The 23541-nt window shown below is 42.4% G+C and overlaps 1 protein-coding gene across 1 annotated transcript in view; it reads left to right on the plus strand.

Annotated features, from left to right (window-relative positions):
• The window catches only part of znf462 (zinc finger protein 462), a 74414-nt gene extending 51413 nt beyond the window's left edge, over positions 1 to 23001 (plus strand). The window contains exons 7-13 of the mRNA XM_080743123.1: positions 2695 to 2889; positions 10217 to 10508; positions 11359 to 11498; positions 12324 to 12547; positions 19288 to 19624; positions 21423 to 21555; positions 22248 to 23001. Of these exons, the coding sequence (XP_080599249.1) occupies positions 2695 to 2889; positions 10217 to 10508; positions 11359 to 11498; positions 12324 to 12547; positions 19288 to 19624; positions 21423 to 21555; positions 22248 to 22410 (1484 nt within the window). The 3' untranslated portion in view covers positions 22411 to 23001. The remainder of the gene's footprint in view (positions 1 to 2694; positions 2890 to 10216; positions 10509 to 11358; positions 11499 to 12323; positions 12548 to 19287; positions 19625 to 21422; positions 21556 to 22247) is intronic.
• The last annotated feature ends 540 nt before the right edge of the window (positions 23002 to 23541 follow it).

Consider the following 23541-nt stretch of genomic DNA (forward strand, 5'->3'; position numbering starts at 1 on the left):
ACACATTAACACACCCTGCTTTATTCTTCTGACTAAAATACCTGTTCAGGGTTCCCACGGTCATGAAATTCCTGGAAATATTTTGAAATTTGAAAAATATTTTTCCAGTACTGGAAAAGTTTTGGAATTTATCAAGGGTCCTGGAAGGTCCTGGAAAAAATAGCTATGCATTGTCTTTGGTTATTGATTTTGTTAATACCCCTGAAATGACAAATTAAACATGGGCCAAATTGTCAAATATTAGAGGCAGAAATTGTGAAAATAGCCGATCTACATGCTCACAACGCCTCGCGTTGCGAGGCGTTGTGAGCATGTAGATCTGCTATTTTCACAATAGAAATGTGTTATACAAAATTCCTCAACTCTTGGTGCTCGTCAGCGTGCCAGGGGTCCCCAGTTAAAATATGATTATTTCGGGGTTCACAGCCTGAAAAGGTTGAGAACCACTGGCATACACTACCTGTCTTTGGGCATTGCGCATAGGAGTAAGCGACTTGTTATTGAGCTGAATTATTGTTATATAGTCCTGGAAATTGGGTTAAATATTCTGGAAAAGTTTTGGAAATGTTTTGGAAATTAATTGGTAAAAATGTGTGGGAACCCTGTTTATACTTCTGACTAAAATACCTGTTTATCCACCAGTGTTGATTTTGACAGCAAATGTTGATTTAGTTTTATGAACTGTCAGCTGGTCCGTGGGGGAACACCCTGGTGTAGAACAGTGGTTCTCAACCTGTGGGCCCCCAAATTATTATCTGCACAATATATTGTCAAATATTAGAGGCAGACTTTGTGAAAATAGACGATCTACATGCTCACAATGCAAGGCGTTGTGAGCATGTAGATCTGCTATTTTCACAATAGAACCGTGTTAAACAAAATGTAATGCTTCAACTCTTAGTGCTCGTCAGGGTGGGGGGGTCCCTAATTCAACTATGAATATTTTGGGGGTCGTGGCCTGAAAAGAGAACCACTGGTGTAGAAGACTCCCGCACACCATTTTGTTGTCTTGTTGCAAATAAAAACGTAACAATGTAACAATCACAATGTTTTGGTCTGGAGATTTTCATCTTAGATGTTCATATTTGGTCTGGAGAGGTTATCTTAAATAACCACATGAAGGTGGTTATCCACTCTGAGCTAACGCGGACAGTTTGTGTAGGCAGATGGGCGGGCGCGGGGAATCTCTCCGCGAGTCTCCAGCCAATAGCATGTGTTCTCCTCCCCCACCCCCCTCCGCTCCTCTGCTCAGCGCAGAGAACGCTGCTGCATCATGACGTCAACACATTCGGTGCGACGCTCTCTGCACTGTGATTGGCTAGGGAAATTCTACACTTCCTACAACAGTGATCATAACGCGATCGCCGAGGCTTCTTTTTCTTCCGATCGCCTGGGTTTCCGAGGCTAGTGGCTATCTAAATCTACTAGCTCACAATGTGTTGTAAAACATTTTGAACACTTTTGAACATTTTGGCCTATAATGACATGCCCAAAATAGGGAAGCCAGGTTGAAAATGGTTAAGTAAAACTCCATCCTGGGCAGGCAACCTGGCACAGAGTGGAACATATATACCTGTCGCGTTGTGACGTGATGTTTGTCTTGAACAGCAGAAATTGATTCTGAAGGCTGACTGACGCACACCAACACCGGAGTAGCACAATAGCCTCTCATTAAAATTAAACAACAGAGAAGGACCTTCTTTCAAAACGTAAAGAATGTTCTGGTCTTTGTGCAAGGAGGAGCGCACAAGAAATACCAGTCAAATTTGACAGACGCTGTGAATAATGGACACGAACCAAAAATCTATTTAGAATAGTGATTATATTTGGAGACGGGAGGCCGGTGTCTTTCTTCAATTTGATTGTGTGTCTGTCGAAAAAACACCACGCTCCACGAATTCTCTGCGTCTCGGCCTTTGTGTTAGGCTGGTAGTGCTTTGTTTGCTGTGGGATGCATACATCACATGGTTGAATGGTTTGTACGCTAAGGCAGGGTTTCTCAATGTGATTGCCGTGACAATAGTCCAGAGGTGCCTCAGAATACTTTGATAATATTTGGAATTTATCAATATCACTTCAGTTTAACCACCTATACTTAGTAAAATGGACCTGAGTTGTGCTGTACTGCACTGTACTTGGTGCAATCCTTTTCAGCCTACAGAACACCAAGTCTCTTGTATAAAAGTTATTTTCAACCTGTCCTATAATGGAAACAGACATTCTCTCAAGTTTTCCTTGTGACATAAACTGTAGCTTAGGGTGAAAGAGGTTTGACATAAATGTAAGGTACGGTAAACTGTAAAGTAACAATGTAATTCAGGTGTGCCATGGACGACACAAGTTTCTTCTTTGTACAGTTCGTCGCAGGTTGTTCTCAAATTGGATTTTGGGGACTCTCTAGGTTCTTTTAAAAGTTTATAACTGACAGTGTACAAGTGGAACCAAATGGACCCTAACGTATAATAACAGGACCATTTGGTTCAATTTGTACAGTGTCAAAGTCAAAGGGAGACCTTAAAATGTCAAAGTTTGAGAACCACTGTTCTACAGTATGTCTAAAAGTGGCCCGCAATGGGAAACGGAAGCTTCAGCTTATTTTTGTATTAGCGTTTTCTAAATTTATGACATTGTCGTGATTGCATGTTCTTCTAAACTGCCAATTAACTATTCTACTCTGTGTTCCTCTTCCTTCAGGAGAGCACACGTACAAGTGCCTGTCGTGTCCGTTCTCGTCCATGACCATCAGCCAGCTGAAGGAGCACTCCCTCAGAGACCACGGCGAGACCCTCACCCTGCCCAAGCTGCGGGCTGCCAGTCAGTCTGCTCACGCCAGCCTCCGGCCCTCCAGACTCGGCAGTGACACAGAGCAGGCTCCCTCGGCCCCAGATGGTAAGGACAGATACCCCGTAATGATGTCACTCTGTAACGATCCGCTCTCTGAAGCTGGAGTTGGTGCTGCCCGTCTCACTGTACATCCCAGGGGATGGGCAGCACAGAACGTACGTCGTACAGTATGATGTACAGCAGCGGCTCTCAGACATTTTCAGACATAATTTATGATGTGCAGTAGCAGACATTTTCATGTCAAGGACCCCCACATATATCGTTGTTGTCGGGTGGAAACCTGTCCAGAACCGTTTGTTTTGTATTCATCATTTTAAAAAGGATTTAAATGGTGAAAATAGCTGATCTATTTTTTGTTCTAGTTTTTGCGACAGTCTTGTACTGTACTGTACAAATTTGAAACTCGGAGATACAATGTTTCTGCCTGACTGTGACGATATGTATTAGTGGCCACGGAATACATAATAAGTGAAGATTGTTATTAGATTAAATTTAGTACAGAACTCAGTACAGTACAGTTGTCTATATGTGGGGAAATATGCAAACATTGGAGAGTGTGAAACCTATTTGTCGTTCTTATATATTCTCTCATTTGGTCATCTTCTAGATAGCTAGTGAAATAACCGTGAAATTATCCACTTCCAACTTGGCATCCTTATTTTGGGCATGTCATTGTAGAGGTACAAGGTTGAACTATTCCTCATTTTGCTGGGCACCCCTTAGAACCCCCTCAAGGACGCCTTTATTTAATTCTGGAGCTAGCAATTCTGAGCTCAATCTGCTCATGTATTTATCAGTGTATTTGACACGAATATCTAAGGTGGGTACATAACAGAAGGCAATTCTGTTTCAATTACGGATTAAACACACACATGCCTAACACGACAGGCAGTGTTACCTCAAGTATTAGTGTCTGTTAATTTCACACTTCCGCAAGCACTCCAATTATCCTGTTTATAATAGGTCTCACGCCTAAATCTTCTTTTAATATTCACCGTACAGCACGGTGACACAAATTTTCATTTTCGTGAAGTACCTGTAATTAGTTTTCTTGTGGACAAACAGATTTTCTTTGTTGTGATAACGGATAACACTTGTTGTAGTGGGTGATGTTGGGGTGTTTTTAGCAGTGGTGGAAGAAGTACTCACATTATGTACTTAAGTAAAAATATCAATACAACAACGTAGAAATACTCAATAATCAATACCAAAAATACAAGTACTCTTGCCGAAGGTTTTGTAATTAACTGTATTTCTTGTGTGCAGTACTTGAGTGAATACACTTTACAGTTACTTTACACCACTGTTTTTTAGGTGCTACAGCAGCTAAGCTCCTGCTCTTGTCACCTACTGTAGCTCTAGATCAGGGGTTCCCAAACGTTTTTTTGTCTCAGGGCACCCCATAAATATTTTTTTTAATCCGAGGCACCCCTACATTATAATTTTCACTCCCAGCACCTTATATTTATAGCATATCATCGTTGTCGGGTGGAAACCTTGTATGTCCAAAACCGTTCGTTTTGTATTTATCAACTACAAAATGTACTAAACTAGTGAAAACAGCAGATCTACAAGCACACAACGCCTCGCATCGCGAGGCGTTGTGTGCTTGTAGATCGGCTGTTTTCACTAGTTTTGTGCAACAGAGGTTTCTGCCTGACAGTAATGATATTTTAGTGATTATGTTGCGAGGAAAACGTTGAGATAATAGCCATTTTGGTTAGAACTGACTGAAAATAACTTTGTACTTCACGTTTAAAATGATACTAAATATTTTCTCAAGTGTCCAAATAAATTCCAAATATTATCACATTATCTCGCGGCACCCCTGGACTGCCGTCGCGGCACCCCAGGGTGCCCCGTCACCCACTTTGAAAACCCCTGCTCTAGATTTCAGGCAGGTATTTGGTAGCAGGTGTCCCCTAGCTCTAGATCAGGGCTTTCTCAAAGTGGGTGCTGCCGTGAAGCAAGTCCAGGGGTGTCGCAGAATACTTTGCTCATTATTTGACTTTGTAAAAAGGACCCCAGTTGCACTGTACTTGGTGCCTTCTTTTTCAGCCTACACCAAATCTCTTGTGACGCCTTGTGAGCTTGTAGATCGGCTATAAATAACAACGTAATTCAGGGGTGGCCGCGGATGGAAAACGTCGTTTACAGGGGGGCCCTGAGCCAATCATGTTTGAGAACCACTGCTCCAGGTCTTTGACAGCGGGTGTCATCTAGCTCTAGATCAGTGGTTCTCAACCTGTGGGTCAGGACCCTCAGGGGGGTCCCCAAATTATATTTTGGGGTCCCCCAGATGATTAACTTAAATGTGAAACATTGTTTTCTCACACAACAGTAAGCAAACCAACCTAAAGTTTAAAGGTGATACACCATGAAATTTCACTTTTTCTATTTTAAAACCTTTTTTTGGGGTCCCACTAGCACCTTCTATCCTCACAAAGTCCCATTTCTGACCGTTGTGTCTTTCTCTGGTTTTGAGAAGGCAAAGGTTAAAAGTATCCCACGGGTTCTTAAAACAGGCTGTCCAGATTTGCTGCCGATTGTGACGTCATCATCGGCCGTTTTTTTTTCTTTTTTTTTTTTTTTTTCAACAGATTTTTTTTTTTCTAAAAAAAATTTTTTTTTCAAAAAGATTTTGGGGGGAAGGGGGGGGGGGGGGTGGCGCAGTTCAGGCCAAAGGTGGTACTGCAGCTGAAATGCTCTGAGAGCCACTCAAAAATGAGAGAGGCTCTCTATTCAGGAGTGGTAATTTAGCCTCAAACCTTTTGAAAAACGTTTTTGGGACATAAACAATATGACATAAATACTTTTTAAATGCATGGTGTATCACCTTTAAGTGTATAGAGGATGTATGCACATTTCTAAAGTGACAATTTAAATATTAATACCTTTAATACCTCTAAAATGACAAATTAAATATTGGCCAAATTGTCAAATATTAGAGGCCGACATTGTGAAAATAACCGATCTACATGCTCACAACGCCTTGCGTTAGATCTGCTATTTTCACAATGGAACCGTGTTATACAAAATGTAATGCCTCAACTCGGCCTCAACTCAGCTCGTCAGGGTGGGGGGTCCCCAGTTAGAATATGATTGCTCTAGATTGTGGACAGCTCTTTGGCAGTAGGTGTCATCTAGCACTAGACTGCGGGCAGGTCTTTCTTTGGCAGCAGGTGTTCACCTCACCTAGCTCTGCTGGAGCTGTGGATTCTTCCCCGGAGGAGAAGCACACAGTAGAGCAGCATTCCTCGGTGCACCGAACACCGATGTCAGTCGGGTCCTGCCGAGACAAACGAGGCATTGAGAAAGGGCAGAGAATATCAAATATCTGTTTTGCAAAGTTGGCTGCGGCAACTTTAAAGCATTATAGTTTGGTGTCAGTCAGAAGCTGCAGGGTTGCAGGCAGTCGGACTAAGTTAAAGAAAAAGCTACTGTGGGTGTACCAATGGGTTTCTAGAACACGCAGTATGAAGGATCACTTCTTTTTCCTTTTTTTTTGCTCTTGTGTTTATCTTCATTCATTAAAATGAGGAAAAATGTGAGGCATGCTTTAGCGCCATGTGATCCTCTTTTCTTTCTTTTTTTTTTACATCACTTTTAAGAGCCAATTACTTAATGTCAGTCTCGAGGTTTTCTTCAGAATATGTATGACACACTATGGCACAGTCCTCTACTAGTACTAGTGCTTCTCAAATGTTTTATTTGCAATGACCCCCTTAACTCTGAGAGTACAAATGGAACGACATGGACCGCGTAGGGTCCACTTGGTTCCCATTTCCCATATTCCCTCCTGACTGGCTACCATTGCCTTCTAAAGTTTGTGTATGCGACCTGACGGTCGCTTGTCTCCCGATTAGGGAGTCTTACTGGTAATATCATTGTCCAATAATGTTAGCTTGATTTCAGACTCAGCTGAAGCAGTCCACTTTGAGAGTGGGCGGGTCTATGGGCTGGAACCAGGCTACAATAATGTCCATGGAGTTTTGACATATTCCAATATTCCCTCCTGATTGGCTACCATTGCCTTCTAAAGTTTGTGTATGCAACCTGACGGTCGCTTATCTCCCGATTAGGGAGTCTTACTGGTAATATCATTGTCCAATAATGTCCATGGAGTTTTGACAAGAATGTCCACCACAAGCCAGCATGGCGACGACCCCTGGTCCCTTTGTCTGGTCCAATCTCTAACTGAGGTTTCCTCTATTCATTTTGTGCACAATAATGTTAATATCACACCCCGACAGCATCGACCTGCCTCAGCTACTCAGGAAGACTTATCACCGCTAAACTCCCATATCCTCCCGTCTTCGCTTCCATACTGCATGAGACCTCTGGAAAATGGAGAAAGTATTGCTAGCATGAATCAAACTGTGGCATTGTTTGATTCATACGAGAATCTGCCCCTTATGCAAAAAGTGAGGGGAGAAAAAAAAAGCTGGATCACAAGCATTTTAAACAAGTCAAAAGAGAAAGTGTAGGGATTTTCTCTCTTGGCCACCTCCTCGTGCTCTTCCAGTGCTGAATGGGGCATTTTTCACATGGATAGACTTTCTATTAGCATCGCTGGGCTTTATTTATTGATGTGGTTGAGGCTCAAACTGGGACAAGAAGAGGAGCTTGTTCACTGATATTATAGACTGTGTAGAAAGGGAGAGCGGGGGGGTGGCAGACAGCAGTGTTCATTTTGTCGATTAAAACAAAAAGACAACCAAGTCATTTGCGCTCTGAAAATAGCAGATCTATATCTATGAGCTCACAACGTGTGTGAGCTTGTTGAACGTCTTTTTTCAACACGCAACCAAGTCTGCCTTTATAAGATGTCCTCACTCCTCAAGGCCCACCAAAATACATTTTGGGTGACAAAATCAACTGTAGATTTAGTCGACTAAAACTTGATTAAAATTAAAACTTTTCAGATGACTAAAACTCAGATGACTGGACAGGGCCCCCAGTAATCCTGCAAAGAGTTCTGTGTTGCAGTCGTCCTCAAACATTTTCATGTCAAGGACCCCCAACTTAATATGTATTTGGCCTCGGACCAACCATGTGAAACTAAGTATTTTGTGCCATGGATGGACCCCCTTACAATATTTGTGCTGTTAAATTGTTAAAAAACTCATTCAAAATGTCTAAAATAAATTCAAGATGCTATTTGATGCCATTTTAGCTCATTTAGCTGGGAACCACCTGGAACCCCCTCAAGGACCCCTGTTCTCAATTCTGAGAACCACTGCTTTTTTTTAAAGATTTGTTTTTGGGCTTTTATGCCTTTATTGGATAGGACAGTAGACTGACAGGAAATGGGGGGAGAGACGGGGAGTGACATGCGGCAAAGGTCGTCCGGATCGGGAATCGAACCGGCGACGCCGTCAGGCATCAATGCCTATGTAGCAATGCCTATGTGGTATACGCATCATTCCGCATCATCACTATCATCATTCCTAATCCCTGTGTGTACATATTCTATGTAGTTACAAATAGACCAATTAACACAGATGTTAACAGAACAGACTTCCTTTGTTGGTGTTCATGTTATGTGAACATGACATCATGACATATTCACCGTGCGTAAGAATAGCAGACAGATTCAGAGCAGATGTCTGATGTAAATGATCTCTAGCTTGTCATCAGCTGCATCACTGTGCTGTTCTTACAGGACATTACTGTTTGAGCAGCTCCTGTTGATTGAAATCCCTTTGACAAGTCCTGTGACAGAAGCACCAAGCGCTCTTGCACTCGCCGCAAATGTATTTTCTCTCTATGCTATAAAGGTGTCGAGGGATTCTTTTTCTAACACTTTGTGTTTCTGTGTGAGTAATACAATATACTGTAACAAGTACATTCTGCAGTGGTTGGATCTATCAATGGAAGAGTCCCTACGCTTCCATTGCAGAGGCGTCAATTGGGTATGCCAAGGTATGGCAGCCATACCGTGGCTGCCATACCTACAAGGGGAAAGAAATTAAATGTACTTCTTAAAATAAATTCATCATGCATGTTACTAAGGTATGGCAACATGACTGGTGTCTTGTACACGCGCGATGACACCAGTCATGTTGCCATACCTTAGCTTTTGCTGAACTGACGCCACTGTTCCATTGATAGATTTAGGTGCCGGCTACACAAATATGGATCTTTTTATAATCGCATATTTTGTTGTGCGATTAGGGCTTGCAGCCACACATATCTGGAGATTTCGGCCACTAAACCGGATCTTTTTGTGACCGTATAAACAAGTGAATATTTACACAAATATCCGATTTTGTGGATCTATGTAGGCATGGATTTTTTTAGACCTAGATATTTTTGTCGTGTGGGCCTAGATATTTTTCTATGCAAATATACGTAAATCTGAGTCTAGAAAAAGATCCAAATTAGTCTAGCCTAGGTCTTAGACTCTGGTGTCTGGTAGGACACCTACTGGTCCATAAGCAGTATTGCATTGAAGCTCCTAAGCTATCTGTGGGCATTCTGTCTTGACAGAATGGTTAAATATCACACAGGGACGCCTGAGTTCGAATCTCAGGTAGCATAATGATTGTTGACATGAATGCATGCACTGTCTGTCTGTCTCAGTGGTCCGGGGACCACCAGTGGTCCTTGAGGGGGTCCAGGCGGTCCCCAGCTAAATGATGGAGCGTTGGTAACCAAATGGACCCTTATAGATCTTTAACTCATGAGAGTGTATTGTTAAACATCTGAATTACTTAATTTTAAAAGAAGTCTATTTTGGTCAACGTTTGCCTGTCATCTCTCCTATGGCAGTGGTTCTCAACCGTTTCAGGCCGTGACCCCAAAAAGAATCATATTTTAACTGGGGGACCCCCACACCCTGACGAGCACTAAGAGTTGAGGAATTACATTTTGTATAACACGGTTCTAGTGTATAGCAGATCTACATGTTCAACGCGAGGCGTTGTGAGCATGTAGATCTGCCCTTTTCACAATTTCTGTCACTAATATTTGACAATTTGGCCAATGTTTAATTTGTCATTTTAGAAGTATTGAAAAGTCCTTAAATTGTCACTTTAGAAATGTGCATAAACCCCCTATTCACTTTAACTTTATGTTGTTTGTTTACTGTTGAGTGAGAAAACAATGTTGCACATTAAGTTAATCGTCTGGGGGTCCCGACCCACAGGTTGAGAACCACTGTCCTATGGTACCAACATCGATACAGCATGGAATTGTGGACAAAATTGTATCCAACGATATCAAAATATTCCAAGTCTTGGGTCTGAGAGGCCTAAATCTCATCAAACGGTGGTCTGTGGCTCAAACGCTGAATAAATAATGGTCATTGATGTGATAAGGGTTGAAAACCACTGGTCTGTCTGATGTCAAACATCTTGTGTCGTCACAGACCCATCGTACCTGGAGCCGGCCGACGTCCGTCAGCAGCTCAACCACTACCAGCTGGCCTCGCGCAGCAGTCACATGACTTCCGGCCCGGCGGCGAGCGGCGGCGGCGGCTCAGCGGCAGTCGGCAGCGCCTCGGCCGGCGGCGCTGACGGCCGCCCGGACGGCATACTGACCTGTGAGTTCTGTGAGTTCAGCTCCGGGTACATGCAGAGCCTCCGGCGCCACTACCGAGACCGCCACGGGGGCAAGAAGCTGTTCAAGTGCAAAGACTGCTCCTTCTTCACCTGCTACAAGTAAGAACCGTTCAACCACACAGTGTTCATTTCGTAGACCAGGGGTCTTCAACATTTTCAGGCCATGGACCCCTTATTAGTTGAGAGAGAGATGAAGCAGGGACCCCCACAACCTTTTCAGAGATTCCATATTATAGTTTCATTGTTTGACAGCACAATCAATAGTGTATTTTGGATTCATGTCAATTTGTGTTATCAGATATTTAACCACGTGAACCGTCGATACTTAATAAACTTGACCTATCACTCTGTACTTAGTCTGCTCTTTTTCCCCTCACACCAAAGCTCTTGTCAAAAAATAGCAACGCCTCGCGCTGCTATTTCTCAGAATATGGACACTAGGGTTCAAGTTAATATAAAAAGGATTGGAAGATTTGGAGGACCCCCTTTAGTAACTCTGAAGACCCCCTAGGGGTCCCGCCCCCCCTGTTGAAGACCCCTGTTGTAGACTAAAACTTGCACATGCTCGTCGACTGCCTTTTTCCACTGACGAAAACGAAATAAAGACTAAGCTATGATGACTAAACTGAGACTGTATTGACAATTTTGTCAACAAAATAACAACTAGACTAAAATCTTAGGGAGGGACTAGTGGAGAAGAGATCCTGTACAACTAACTATAAGACAAGTAATGTTATGTTTGTTTGCACTCTGAAAATAGCAGGTCTACAAGCTCACGATCACACTGCAACGCATGAATCCCAGAGTCCCTATTCAACCTAGGATTTACAACCTCACAGATAGTCGCCATGCAACGCGTTGTGAGCTTGTAGATCAGCTTGTGAGAGTTTGGAATAATTCACAACTTAGTTACAGTAGTGTAAGAATGACATGTGTGTCTGTGCGTCAGGAACACGTTCACCATGCACGTGGAGGCGGGCCACAACACCAGCGTCCCAGAGGAGGCCCCGAAAGACCTGCGCTGTCCCCTCTGCCTCTACCACACCCAACACAAGAGCAATATGATCGACCACATCGTCCTGCACAGAGGTAACACCACACACACACACACACACACACACACACACACACACACACACACACACACACACACACACACACACACACACACACACACACACACACACACACACAAAGTCCCCCCTTCTGTGTTCCTAGAACTGGAGGATTGATTGTGGGGTCATGTGATCAGTGACATCTCTTACTGTGTACTCTTTGGCTTGCAGAGTACACGTTCATGATGTCACTGATCACATGACGCCACAATCAATCCTCCAGTTCTACACAACCCTGACGAGCGCTAAGAGTTGAGGCATTACATTTTGTATAGAGCATCGCAGTTTAAGCCCCGCCCGCCCTCACTCTGGTGTCGGAAGCGTTTTCCCCATGCATTTCATCCATAGACATATCATCAAGTATTTATTTAAACGTCTTTTAAGCCTCTGACAAAGCCACCCCGGCTGGTGAGGAATCATGGCAATAAACAAAATTATTTGCATGCAACGATTAATTACAAGCTGAAAAAAAGACGAGGGTACAACGAGACGTTTAAATAAATACTTGATGATATGTCTATGGATGAAATGCATGGGGAAAACGCTTCTGACACCGGAGTGAGCGTGGGTGGGGCTTAAACTGCGATGCTCTATAACACTGTTCTATTGTGAAAATAGACGATCTACATGCTCACAACGCCTCGCAACGCGAGGCGTTGTGAGCATGTAGATCGGCTATTTTCAACATTTCTGCCTCTAATGTTTAATTTGTCCGCCTGGCAACAACGTCGTGATCGTGACAGCCCTAACGTCAACCCTGTCTCTCCCCCCTCCCCTCCCCTCCCCTCTCCTCCCTCAGAGGAGCGCGTGGCGCCGCTGGAGGTGAGCCGCTCCAAGCTGTCGCGCCACCTCCAGGGCCTGGTGTTCCGCTGCCACCAGTGCACCTTCACCTGCTCCAGCGACCAGACGCTGCAGCAGCACGTCCAGAAGCACGCCCAGCTCAAGCCCTACCAGTGCCAGCTGTGCTACTACGACAGCAGCCAGAACAGCCAGCTCGAGGAGCACCTCCGTCTGGAGCACAAGGTCAGTAGAGTAGTACACCCCTGGAAATGTATCGACGACGGCCGTCTACGTCCCAAAGCGTGACTTTTCCACTAGTCTCGGAAGCTGGCATTTCCGTTCTGGAAAAAAGATTACTGCTAAGCAGCAAGCTGTATATCGTCGTTGTCGGGTGAAAACCTTTTATGTTCAAAACCGTTCGTTTTGCATTTTTCATTTTAAAAATGAGGCAACGCCTCGCGGTGTGCTTGTAGATCTGCTGTTTTCACTACTTTTGTGCGACAGCCTTGGACGATGAAGCAGGGCTTTACTTTGCGAAAGAACATACAAATTTGAAACTTGGAGATACGAGGTTTCCACCCGACAACGGCGATATGCTTAGATGAATTTGATTTATATTAGGATACGTTTGCGCGACTGTAGGAAAGACGAAACGGAAGTGGTGAGGAGGCTTCACTTCCGCTTTATATTTTAATCATGATCAGAGCTTCCGTGCTCCAGACTGTATGACGGAAGCCTTTAAAAACTGTGGTAGGCAACAGTCTGGCCACGCGAGACAATCATATATCATTTTTGTCAATGTTTTTCATTGGTTCAATATTTATAAAACCCACAGACAGACTTAACCACTTTCATTTCCACTTTTCACTGAATTTAAAAAAATAAGCAGATATTTAAGCAGAAATGTACGCACACCACAATTTGTTCACCCATCGGGATTGCCTCTTTCCCAGGTTTGTCGCCCAGGTTGCGCTGAAACCATAACATTTAACTTCACCAAAACTATGCTTAAACCTAACCTTAACCCTAACCTCACAGAAATTAGGCCTAAACCTAACCTCAAAACTCTTGTCAATCTGGGCGAACCACCTGGGAAAGAGGTCCTCCTGTATTCATGAATCTACATTTGGTTATTTAGATGGCATGTTGTTTTGACGCTGGTATTCAAACATTTACATGTCAGGTACCCATTTACATTTCAGGCGATTGAATCGCATAGGGGGTACAAAAAAGGTGAAAGGACTTGTAGTCTGGTTTTGGCATTAATATAAAAAAAATCTTCTTAACACATTGACCGCCATTTTAACATACCTCCGTACTCCCACCTGCCATTCGTCTCCATAGACTTCCATGTAATTGGGTGTGCACGGATCATGCACACCCATGCCTAGATAATGCACCACGTGTGTCCACATTGCTCACAGCTTTCAAACAAAAAAATCCGAATGGAAATCCGTTCAGGCATTCATGAGATAACAGCCACTATGTTTAACAAAGATGGCTGCCAAAATGGCTGCCATGCTTGAAAGATGGGGTTGCTATGGGGGTTAAACATGCAATTTCGCGATTGCTATCATGCCTACTCCATTTTTTGGGGTCAAAAAAACATTTTGAAAATTTTTTTTTTTGAATATTATTATTATTATTTTTTTTAATTCTCGGGACTATCGGGCCTGGCGGGGAAAGACATTGGAATAATCTCGGGACTATCGGGCCTGGCAGGGAATTGCTTATAAAAGACCACTTCACCCATTCTCAACCTACCTCTTCACAGAAATTGTCACTGGTGCTCATTGTGGTAGAAGGTCTGTGGATAGTTCAGAAACCTGCCTACCAGTGACATGTCATTTCAAACAAGATTTAAAAAACAAAAATATTAACGTAAGTACAGTGGGTTTTATTATACAGGTAGCATGTTAACTTTCCTGTAATAAGAGAAAGGCTGTTGTTTCTATTAGCTTTGAATCCCTATCGATGGTATCATTGCTATAGGCAGGTTTCTGAGCTGTCCACAGCCCACCAATGAGACACAGAGTGAGTAGACGGAAATTGTCTTACAATCAGCATTAGTGAGGAACGGTAATGCGAAGATAAGCTATAAAATGGGCGAAGTGCTCCTTTAAGTGAATGCATTCTAGAGATGTCCCTTAGGACCTGACTGTTGGGCATTGTAACCCGAAAATGTGTAAAAAAAAAACGTCAGTTGCATTTCACGCGACTGATTCGGTCACAGACACGGCTCCAAATGACAAGATAACAGGCCGTTAACAGTTACTATAAACCCAAATCATACTTCTTGCGGCGCGGTGATGATGAAAAGAAAAGGAAAAATCACACCCGTGTGAAGTGGAGCTGTGTGTGTGTGTGTGTGTGTGTGTGTGTGTGTGTGTGTGTGTGTGTGTGTGTGTGTGTGTGTGTGTGTGTGTGTGTGTGTGTGTGTGTGTGTGTGTGTGTGTGTGTGTGTGTGTGTGGATCATGTGTACCGATTTTTGTGACATTTGAAGAAAATATGTAGGAAAAGGAGCAAAAAGTGTGTTTTGGAGAAAATTCAAGATGGCGGAAAATCTATCATGGCGCAAATGGGCGTGGCCTATATGGGGAGATGCGTCATGACCCAAGGAATCCAGGGAAAAAATATTTTTAATTTTCCGACCTACGGTTCAAGAGTTACAGGCCAAAACGTAAAGTGGGGTGTTATGGCGCCACCATGCGGCCAAATGACACAATTATTTTTTATTTAATCCTTGAAATCATTATGAACCTCCTCTCCAAGTCTTGAAACTCTAGCCCCTATGGTTTGCGAGAGACAAATAATTGAATGTGAGTTTTTGCGATTCCCATTATAAGTCAATGGGGAAAATTAATTCACTAATAAATTAATATCAATTAAACTATAGAACCTTTCTCTTAGAAAAGTAATAGCCCACGATTCCCGAGTAAGCCGGTCGATTTGACATATGGCGCGAGTGTGTGGTGGCAAAACTGTGGGACTAGTAGCGTGCCGAAGTTTAGGAAGTTCAGGCTACATACAGACACACACACAGACAGACAGACCCACACGGCCACGTATAGGGAGCCTGTGCTTCACACAGCTCCAAAAAGAGTGCAGTGGGCGGCCTATACACTGGTTGCATACAGACCACACTGCTCAGGGCTCATCAATTCTGAACACATCCGGAAAGAGAATGCGTTCCATCTCCCGCAATCCCCTTAATGGAGATAATGCAGGAGACGCTAGGAGAGGGCATCCGACATTTTCAGGAAGGTTGAAGTATACATTATACTTAAAGCGGGTGTGCCCGCTGTTTTTAATGAAAGAAAGGAAAAAGCTACAGTTTTCTCCCTGCATACTTTATGCAGAGAATTACCGGTGTAATTGCGAATTTATTTTCATGCTTGTCCTGTGGGTTTGAAATTTGAAATTCATACGGTTGCATACAAATTATAATTTGTGTGTATAATAACTGGCATAAACACTTTTTTTTAATCAGCTGTCTGATACAGTAGGATGTATCTCATTAACCACTTGAACCCCAGCCAACTTTTGCAGAAAATAGCCGATATACAAGCTTGTAGATCGGCTATTTTCAGCGTAGACATTTAATGTAGAGAGAGAATAGTAAAGACGCTAGCATAGAGCCCTGAGGGACTTGAGTGGTTAAATAATTGCTTTAGCTGAGTGCTATAAAAAAGGCTTCATGCTGAGAATAGAGAATGAGGCAATAGACATCTACTTATACTACTTATCTTGAAATTCTATAATGTGTAATTCCATGTGTCTCGTGTGACAGCAGCTTCTTACATCTTTCAGACAGAAATTAGGCTTAAAAGAATTGATATTTTTGTAAATCTCTATGGGAAAAATGAATGGGCAATTTTTTTAGTGGCACCAGTTAAATCAGGCCCACTGCTATGCAGTCAGTAGAAACTACGAGCAGTAACTCCCATAAGCTCTTACAGTATGAGTGGAGTTGTTCATACTGTAGTGAGCATTTCATATCATGAGATACGCATTGGAAAAGGTGTTTGTACATACAGATGTTTGTAAAAGCCTGAACTTGGACTTTACTAAAAAACGTACACGTTAGTACCTGGCAAAACTAGGAGGGTAGGGCCGTGACACAAGCGTGGCTAGGACTACAGTACGGTGTGCGTTGGAAAAGCACCAAAAGATACAGTGAAGTCGTTTGGAATCGTCACACCAGGAAGGTAATCAGGGACGTGCAGAGACTGTTTTAGAGAGGCAGGGGCTGAAATTTCTAAAAGGGCCTTTTGGTGGAGAATAGCAGACCTCCAAGCTCACAACGCGTCGCGCTGCAACGCGTCTTGAGCTTGGAGGTTGTCTATTTCCGATATTTCCAATATTCTTTCAAATTACTTTCAACATAAGATGCTGCATTCAAGTTCAGGAGAGTTTGGAAAAGGCAATTATCTTGAATGCTGTCTCAAGGTATGGCATGGAAAGGGGGCATTTGCATGTCATTCACCATAGTAAAAAACTGCATTCATGGTCTGGAGAGGGACCTTTTTACAGACGGATGAAAGGGCAGGGGCTCAAGCCAGCTTTGATGTCTATGTGTGTACGTGACTGAAGGTAATGAGAGTCCTGGTTCTTTTGTGAACTTGGACAGAGAGAGCTGACTTTCTGCAGGTCTTGGGTGGAGGAATGTGGAAACTGGACATTCTGTGAGTCGGGGGGGGGGGGGGGGGGGTGAATGTCTGGAAATTTGGAGGAAACGGACTCGTTTTGATTATAGTTCAGGGGCGGGACCTGGAATGTCTGGAAATAGTGTGGAAGAGGGACTCGACATCTCTGGGAAAATGAGTGAATTGAATGAAGACTCGCCTCTTCAGACCTTAGGGTTAGGGTTACCCTAGCACTTGACCTACAGTAGTCTTGACTACCGTGCAGACATCTATGCAAAGGTTAAAATGTCATTTGGATAGCATTTTATTTAGACATGGGGTTCCCAAACTTTTTGGCTCAGGGCAGCCCTATAAATATATATATTTTATTCATTCGTTTATGGCATATTTTACTATTACCTTTAGCATATTTTATCAAACATCATACACTTTTTGTTATTAATTATTATAAAAAGATGACAACATCTGAATGAATTTGTTTTTTATTGAGTAAATCACATTACTTGGCACCAGCACTGCATTTGATAACTTCTCCGGGCAAAGGAGGCATACTGTTTCGGGGAAAACCCCTGATTTAGACAGATGCTAGGTTCCTTGTTGACCTGGTATCCTATAGTTTCAGGTTGAGCAGATTATTACATTTGATAGTATACTGTTTACTTTAGGCTGATGCTAGGTTCTTGGTTCACCTGTGATGCTATAGTTTACTGAGGCACTGCACTGTCTCTCTGCATTTGATGTATGTGTTTGCCTTGCTTATTGTAAGTCGCTCTGGTTAAGAGTGTCTGCAAAAATGCCTAGATTGGAATTTGCAGGTGTGATCTGACAGTCTTTATAAGGGAAAGGGGAACGGTGAGATCTGGGGAGTGGAATGAACACACACACACACACACACACACACACACACACACACACACACACACACACACACACACACACACACACACACACACACACACACACACATACACACACACACACACACACACACACATACACACACACACACACACACACACACACACACACACAGTATATACGGTATGTGTACTGTATACATACAGTCTGTACAATTCCGTTTCTTTGACAGACACAATTTTCAAGGCATTAGCTTACTTTTACATTTGCTATTGAAATCATTCTGAAATATGCTTCGGTTGCAGTACAAATGTTCTTGCCAGTTGATATGGGTTTTGCAAGCGTTGCTGTTTTAATGGGAGCGAGTAACTGGCGCTCATCAAACAACCGAAGATGAGTTGTTGATGGACAGGGTCTATTGATTGTAGCAAGCTACAGTAGGAGTGGAAGAAGTACAAGAAGATTGCAGACAATAGATCTCTAACACTGAGGAAGGAAGCAGAAGCTCAGAAGAAGAGAGAAGTGTTTGTGCTCTTTGAAAGTGCCATCGCTCTGAAGTCCTGTCACCACATCCTTCTTTGCTTCCGTCATATTTTGAGGGAAAACACCTTTGAGAATGACTGTTAGCTTCCCATTCATCATGCAATTTAAAGTCTTAACTCCTCTACTGATATACTCATCGACTGAATTCATTTGCAACCTCTAGAATCTTGGTTCGGAGAAATGACTGCATTTCTATATTGTCATTATTTCAACTGTTAAAGCAGAGATATGCCACAATTGGGGCACCCGCTGGCCTACTGGTCCAGGCGCATACCACATAAGGCATTGCCACATAGGCATTGATGCCTGACGGCGTCGCCAGTTCGATTCCCTATCCGGACGACCTTTGCCGCATGTCACTCCCCATCTCGGCCCCCATTTCCTGTCAGTGTACTGTCCTATCGAATAAAGGCATAAAAAGCCCCAAAAACATTTGTTTTTTTTATAAAGGTCTTTTTATTATTATTTCTTTTTATGCAAACAACAAACATGAACACACAAATCCCCACCCACCCACCCCTCAGACCTGTAACAAGAAAAGAAAAAACACAGACAAAGACAAGAAAAAGAAAGGAAAACAAAAGTAAAAAAATAAGAAAATAAAATTGCACTATGTTGCAGCTACAGTTTCTACCTCCATGCTCTCTATAAATGACAGGAAAGGTTGCCAGGCTATGTCAAATTTATCAATGGATCCCCGAAAGGAATATCTAATTCTCTCCAACTTAATGAACTGCATAACTTCTCTTATCCGATGTGAATAAGTGGGAGGGAGCGGATCTTGCCATTTAAAACCAAAAACAAATCTTAAAAAAAGAGAGATGCTACAATTGATTAATTGATTGATCGGTCAATTGCTTGACGATTACTTGATGATTGTTGACGATTACTTGCTTGATCTTTTGATTGATCGCTCTATTCCTGTATTTCCTCAGGTTATCCGAAACTTTGAGCTGATGGGCCGCGTCAACCTGGACCAGCTGGAGATGATGAAGGGACGAGGGAGCAGTGAGGAAGAGGAGGAGGAGGAAGAGGAGGAAGAGGAGGTGGAGGAAGAAGAGGAGGAGGAGGAGGACAAGGCAGGCTTAATGATGGACGACGGGGGAGCAGCGGCTGCAGAGGAAGAGGACGAAGGCATGGACATGATGGACAGTGAGGTGGAGGAGCGGAGGGACATGGACCTCCTGGAGGGAGCCATTAAAGAGGAGGAAGAGGAGGAGGAAGAGCATCTGCAAGCCGAGGACGCGGAGGCGGAGAAACCGGCCCCACAAGGTAAGACGCTCGGTAAAACCTCCATATTTCTACGTCCCATTAGTTCGACTAAGGGTTAGGGCAGTGTTTCTCAAACTTTCAAAATTTCAAGGTCTCCCCTTAACTCTGACAGTGTACTGACGGGTTCATTTGGTTCCATTTGTACACTGCCAGAGTTACAGACTTGTATGGGTCAATTTAGGCGTCCCTAAAGGAACCCACAGAGTCCCTGGAATCCACTTTGAGAACCACTGGGTTAGGGTTAGGTGCTAGGTTTAGGCATAGTAGCATTCACCAGGTTAGCATTTCACCAGGTTAGCATTCACCAGCGTCGGCAGTTTAGCATTTCACCAGGTTAGCATTCACCAGCGTCGAACTAGTGGGACGTCGGACGAATGTTACCTCGCAATATCGACACGCTCCCAAGATGAACACCCATGAACCACCGTTGAATATTATAGGCTGGCAACTATCCACTATTTTGTTAGCTATTATTCTATCATTGGGAAGCACACTTTTTATATCATTTGATGGATTTTTGTATGTACATGTATATCAATGTCAAAAATATCAAATGTTAACGTTAAAGGTTCTAACAGCTCAGTGGCCTCATGGTTAGAGTGTCCACCCTGAGACTGGGAGGTTGTGGTTCGATCCCGGCTGGGTCATACCAAGGATTGGCACTCTGCCCAGCATCAAGGATGTTACATACATACTAGCATCATGTCCAGGGGGTGTACGTGTACATCAAGCAGACTCACGCTACAGAAACAGGAGATATAGGCTCCTGCCCAATGGGCCTCATGGCTCGGCAAGGCTTACTTATATGTATATCAATGAATCAACTACAAAAAATCTAATTGAAATCGAAAAGTGGTTAGTCTGATTTACCAGTTAACGGGGAATACCACTCATTTTCAACATTGAACTATGTCATTAATATACCTTGATGACATCGTCAAAGTGTATGTTGCAAGCCAAAGCCAAACCCCACAATTAATCCTCCAGTTCTAGGACTTTTTTCGTATTTCCACACAACAACTCCAAGGTATATTAATTTAATGCCATAGTTCAATGTTGAAAATGAGAGGTGTTCCCCTTTAAGCCCGATTTATACTTTGTCATGTAAAGTAAATGACTTGATGAATGATGAAATAGTTCAGAGTGTTCCGAATTGATAGTTATTTAGGGTGCTTTTAAGATGGTGCGCGGATACTTTTCTTTTCAAAGTAGGATTCCAGAGCATTGACAGCTGCCAACGTTAGCACGGGGAGGAATAATCTTTATCTTGTGTCCCACTTTCAAATAAATTGCTCTCTGATGTGTTCAGAAACATTGTTTCAGTGTCAGAAAGCTTGTGAATCCTTCATTTTGAAAATAGATAACCACTATCACTGCCAAAAGACTGCAAAGTAACAAAGACAATGTAGTTCGGAATCGGAATTCAAAACTGAATATCGGTTGCCACATTTTGCAAACAATTTATTTTGTTGCACTCCTAAAATGTGCTTGTGAGGAACCAGGGAAAATAAGGTTATTTTTTACAAACCTTTTATTTACATGAATTCATTGATTCAAGATACAATGGCACGTTTATTCCCCCTTTTGCCAAATTGGCACAATTGACTATTTTATAATAAATAGGAAATTATTGGCGCATTCCATATTAGTGGCATTAGTGAGAAGCGTAACCACTAGGGTTACGCTTCTCACTGTATCTGGTGAGAGCTCTGAAGAGAAATGAATGAGAGGAACGGATAATAGATCATCGTTGTTATTAATTATGATCCTCGTATTGACTTCTACTCTTCTTTCCCAGAAGCCTTTGCAGCTCCTACCAGCAGCACCCCCAACGGGCTGAGCGGCGTGGAGAAGCGTCTACCCTGTGAGTTCTGTGGTCGCTGCTTTACCAACAGCACCGAGTGGGAGCGGCATGTCCTGCGACATGGCATGTAAGTATTCTACTTTTATAAAACCTTGTGTGTCTCTCAACCAGGGCTGTCACGATTATAACATTTTACATGACGATTAATTGCCACTCAAATAATTGCGATTAACTTTGAACTGGCAGATATGGCACATAGCCTAAATATACAAAGAAATTACTGACATATTTGACAACTTTTTACTTAAAGAATAACATTGATAGTGGAAATGGCAAATCTATAAGTTTGCGTTGTGAGCTTGCTGCTATTTCCAATAGCTGCTAGAATATATGAAAACATTTCATATATTTTATATTATATTGTTGCAGGAAGAAAAAAAAGTATCCTCTGTTCCAATTCCAAAAGTTTTTTTTTCCATTGGTTAAATATCTATAAAACCCAGACAGACTTAACCACTCTCAACGTGGTGTCCTGTCGAAATTGTTTTTATTTATTTATGAAAGTAAAGAAAATAGCCAATTTACAAGCTCAAAACATGTTCACTACTTTTGCGTGGCGAACTCTTGTTATGTGTGGTTACCTAGTATAGCAATAAGGATGCTAATTATTCTCATTATGGTATGCTAAAGCACTAGGCATCAGTTGCCACACATTTTGACTGCCTAGTGCCTATCACAACCGCAATCTTCTTTTTTTACTTCATCTCTTGTTGTTACGCTGATGTAGACGTTTACTTTTTGGACTGTTTCCTCTTGTAGGACCATTATGGACACCAGCAGCACCCCAGAAACACCCGTAGGAGGCCCGTCTGTCATGGATCTATCAAGCATCAGTCCTACTGACCTGTCACAGAGAAGTCAAAACCTGTTTGTGGAAGACAAAGAATTGCTTGAGACCAAAAACGATCAACAGTTTGGTTGAAGAGAATCGTTGCCTGACATGATATTGCGCTAGAAAATCCTAAATATTTGATAGGAACAATACCGAGTTTGGGTATCAAAGTAGGATGCTAAAGGAAATTACGATGCAAAAAAAAAAACGAAAGAAGAGGAAAACTGAAGTGAATTCTCTTGTGTGGACATATTATTAGATTACGCGAGTTACACATTAGAAGTATTAAGTTGTACTGCATCCTACAGTACTCATTTTAAAATGGGCAGTCCCCTAGAACAGATCTTAATATATTGGTAACCAATAGTAGACAGATCTCTTAGTGCTGACATTTTGGTCAAAAACTACAGTGAATCCTCCCTCCCATATAAACCTACAGAGATGTTTAATAAAAACATCTTCCCGAATCAAAATTTTAAGAATTCACTGTTTTTAAGCACCTTTTACCTTTCACCTTTTACCTAAAAGGAACTAATTTGGTATAAAAAAGCATCCCCGCTGTGCTACCGTTTGTTGTTTATTTAAAATCAAAAAAGTTGAAAGACTTTTTTTTTTTTAGCCTAGTATTACAGTAATTGAGTAGAAGTATTCCTTGAGGAATAGTTGCACCTTATTTATCCTAGTTATACACATGATTATGATTTTTTTCATTGATTTGTAGGACACCCCCCCCCCCCCCCAACCCCCCAGTCTACATCATAATTCCCTTGATGTACTTCATAAAAAGTCTTCAGCCTTCGTCTCCCATGTCCACTCCAACATTACGTTACGTTGTTTGTTTGTTTGTTTGTTGTGGCTAATAATAACATAATGAAGGGACTATGTTGCGTTGAATTTTCTGCCCCAAACTGTATATTGTGATTGTATTCCAGGACACCAGCTCAGCAGGTGTGCTAACGTGTCATAGCTGTACGGCTGAGCTGAGTCATACGCGGTAACAACAAGTATTAACCTGGAACACAACTCGTTTAGTAGTTAAATACGTGTGGTCTTTTTCCTCGTCAACTGCTTAAGCCCTGTTCAAAACTCAAAAATAGCCTATATACAACCCTATCTATTTTTGAAATGTTTTGGAGTCTTTTTGGGGACAGTTTTGGAAAATTCCCCAAATAGGGCCACCAGGGTGAAAGTGGCTAAAAAGACATTTCGGACAGCATTTGT

This window comes from Nannobrachium achirus, assembly GCF_963921795.1.
Source record: "Nannobrachium achirus genome assembly, chromosome: 15".
Taxonomy (NCBI): Eukaryota; Metazoa; Chordata; class Actinopteri; order Myctophiformes; family Myctophidae; genus Nannobrachium; species Nannobrachium achirus.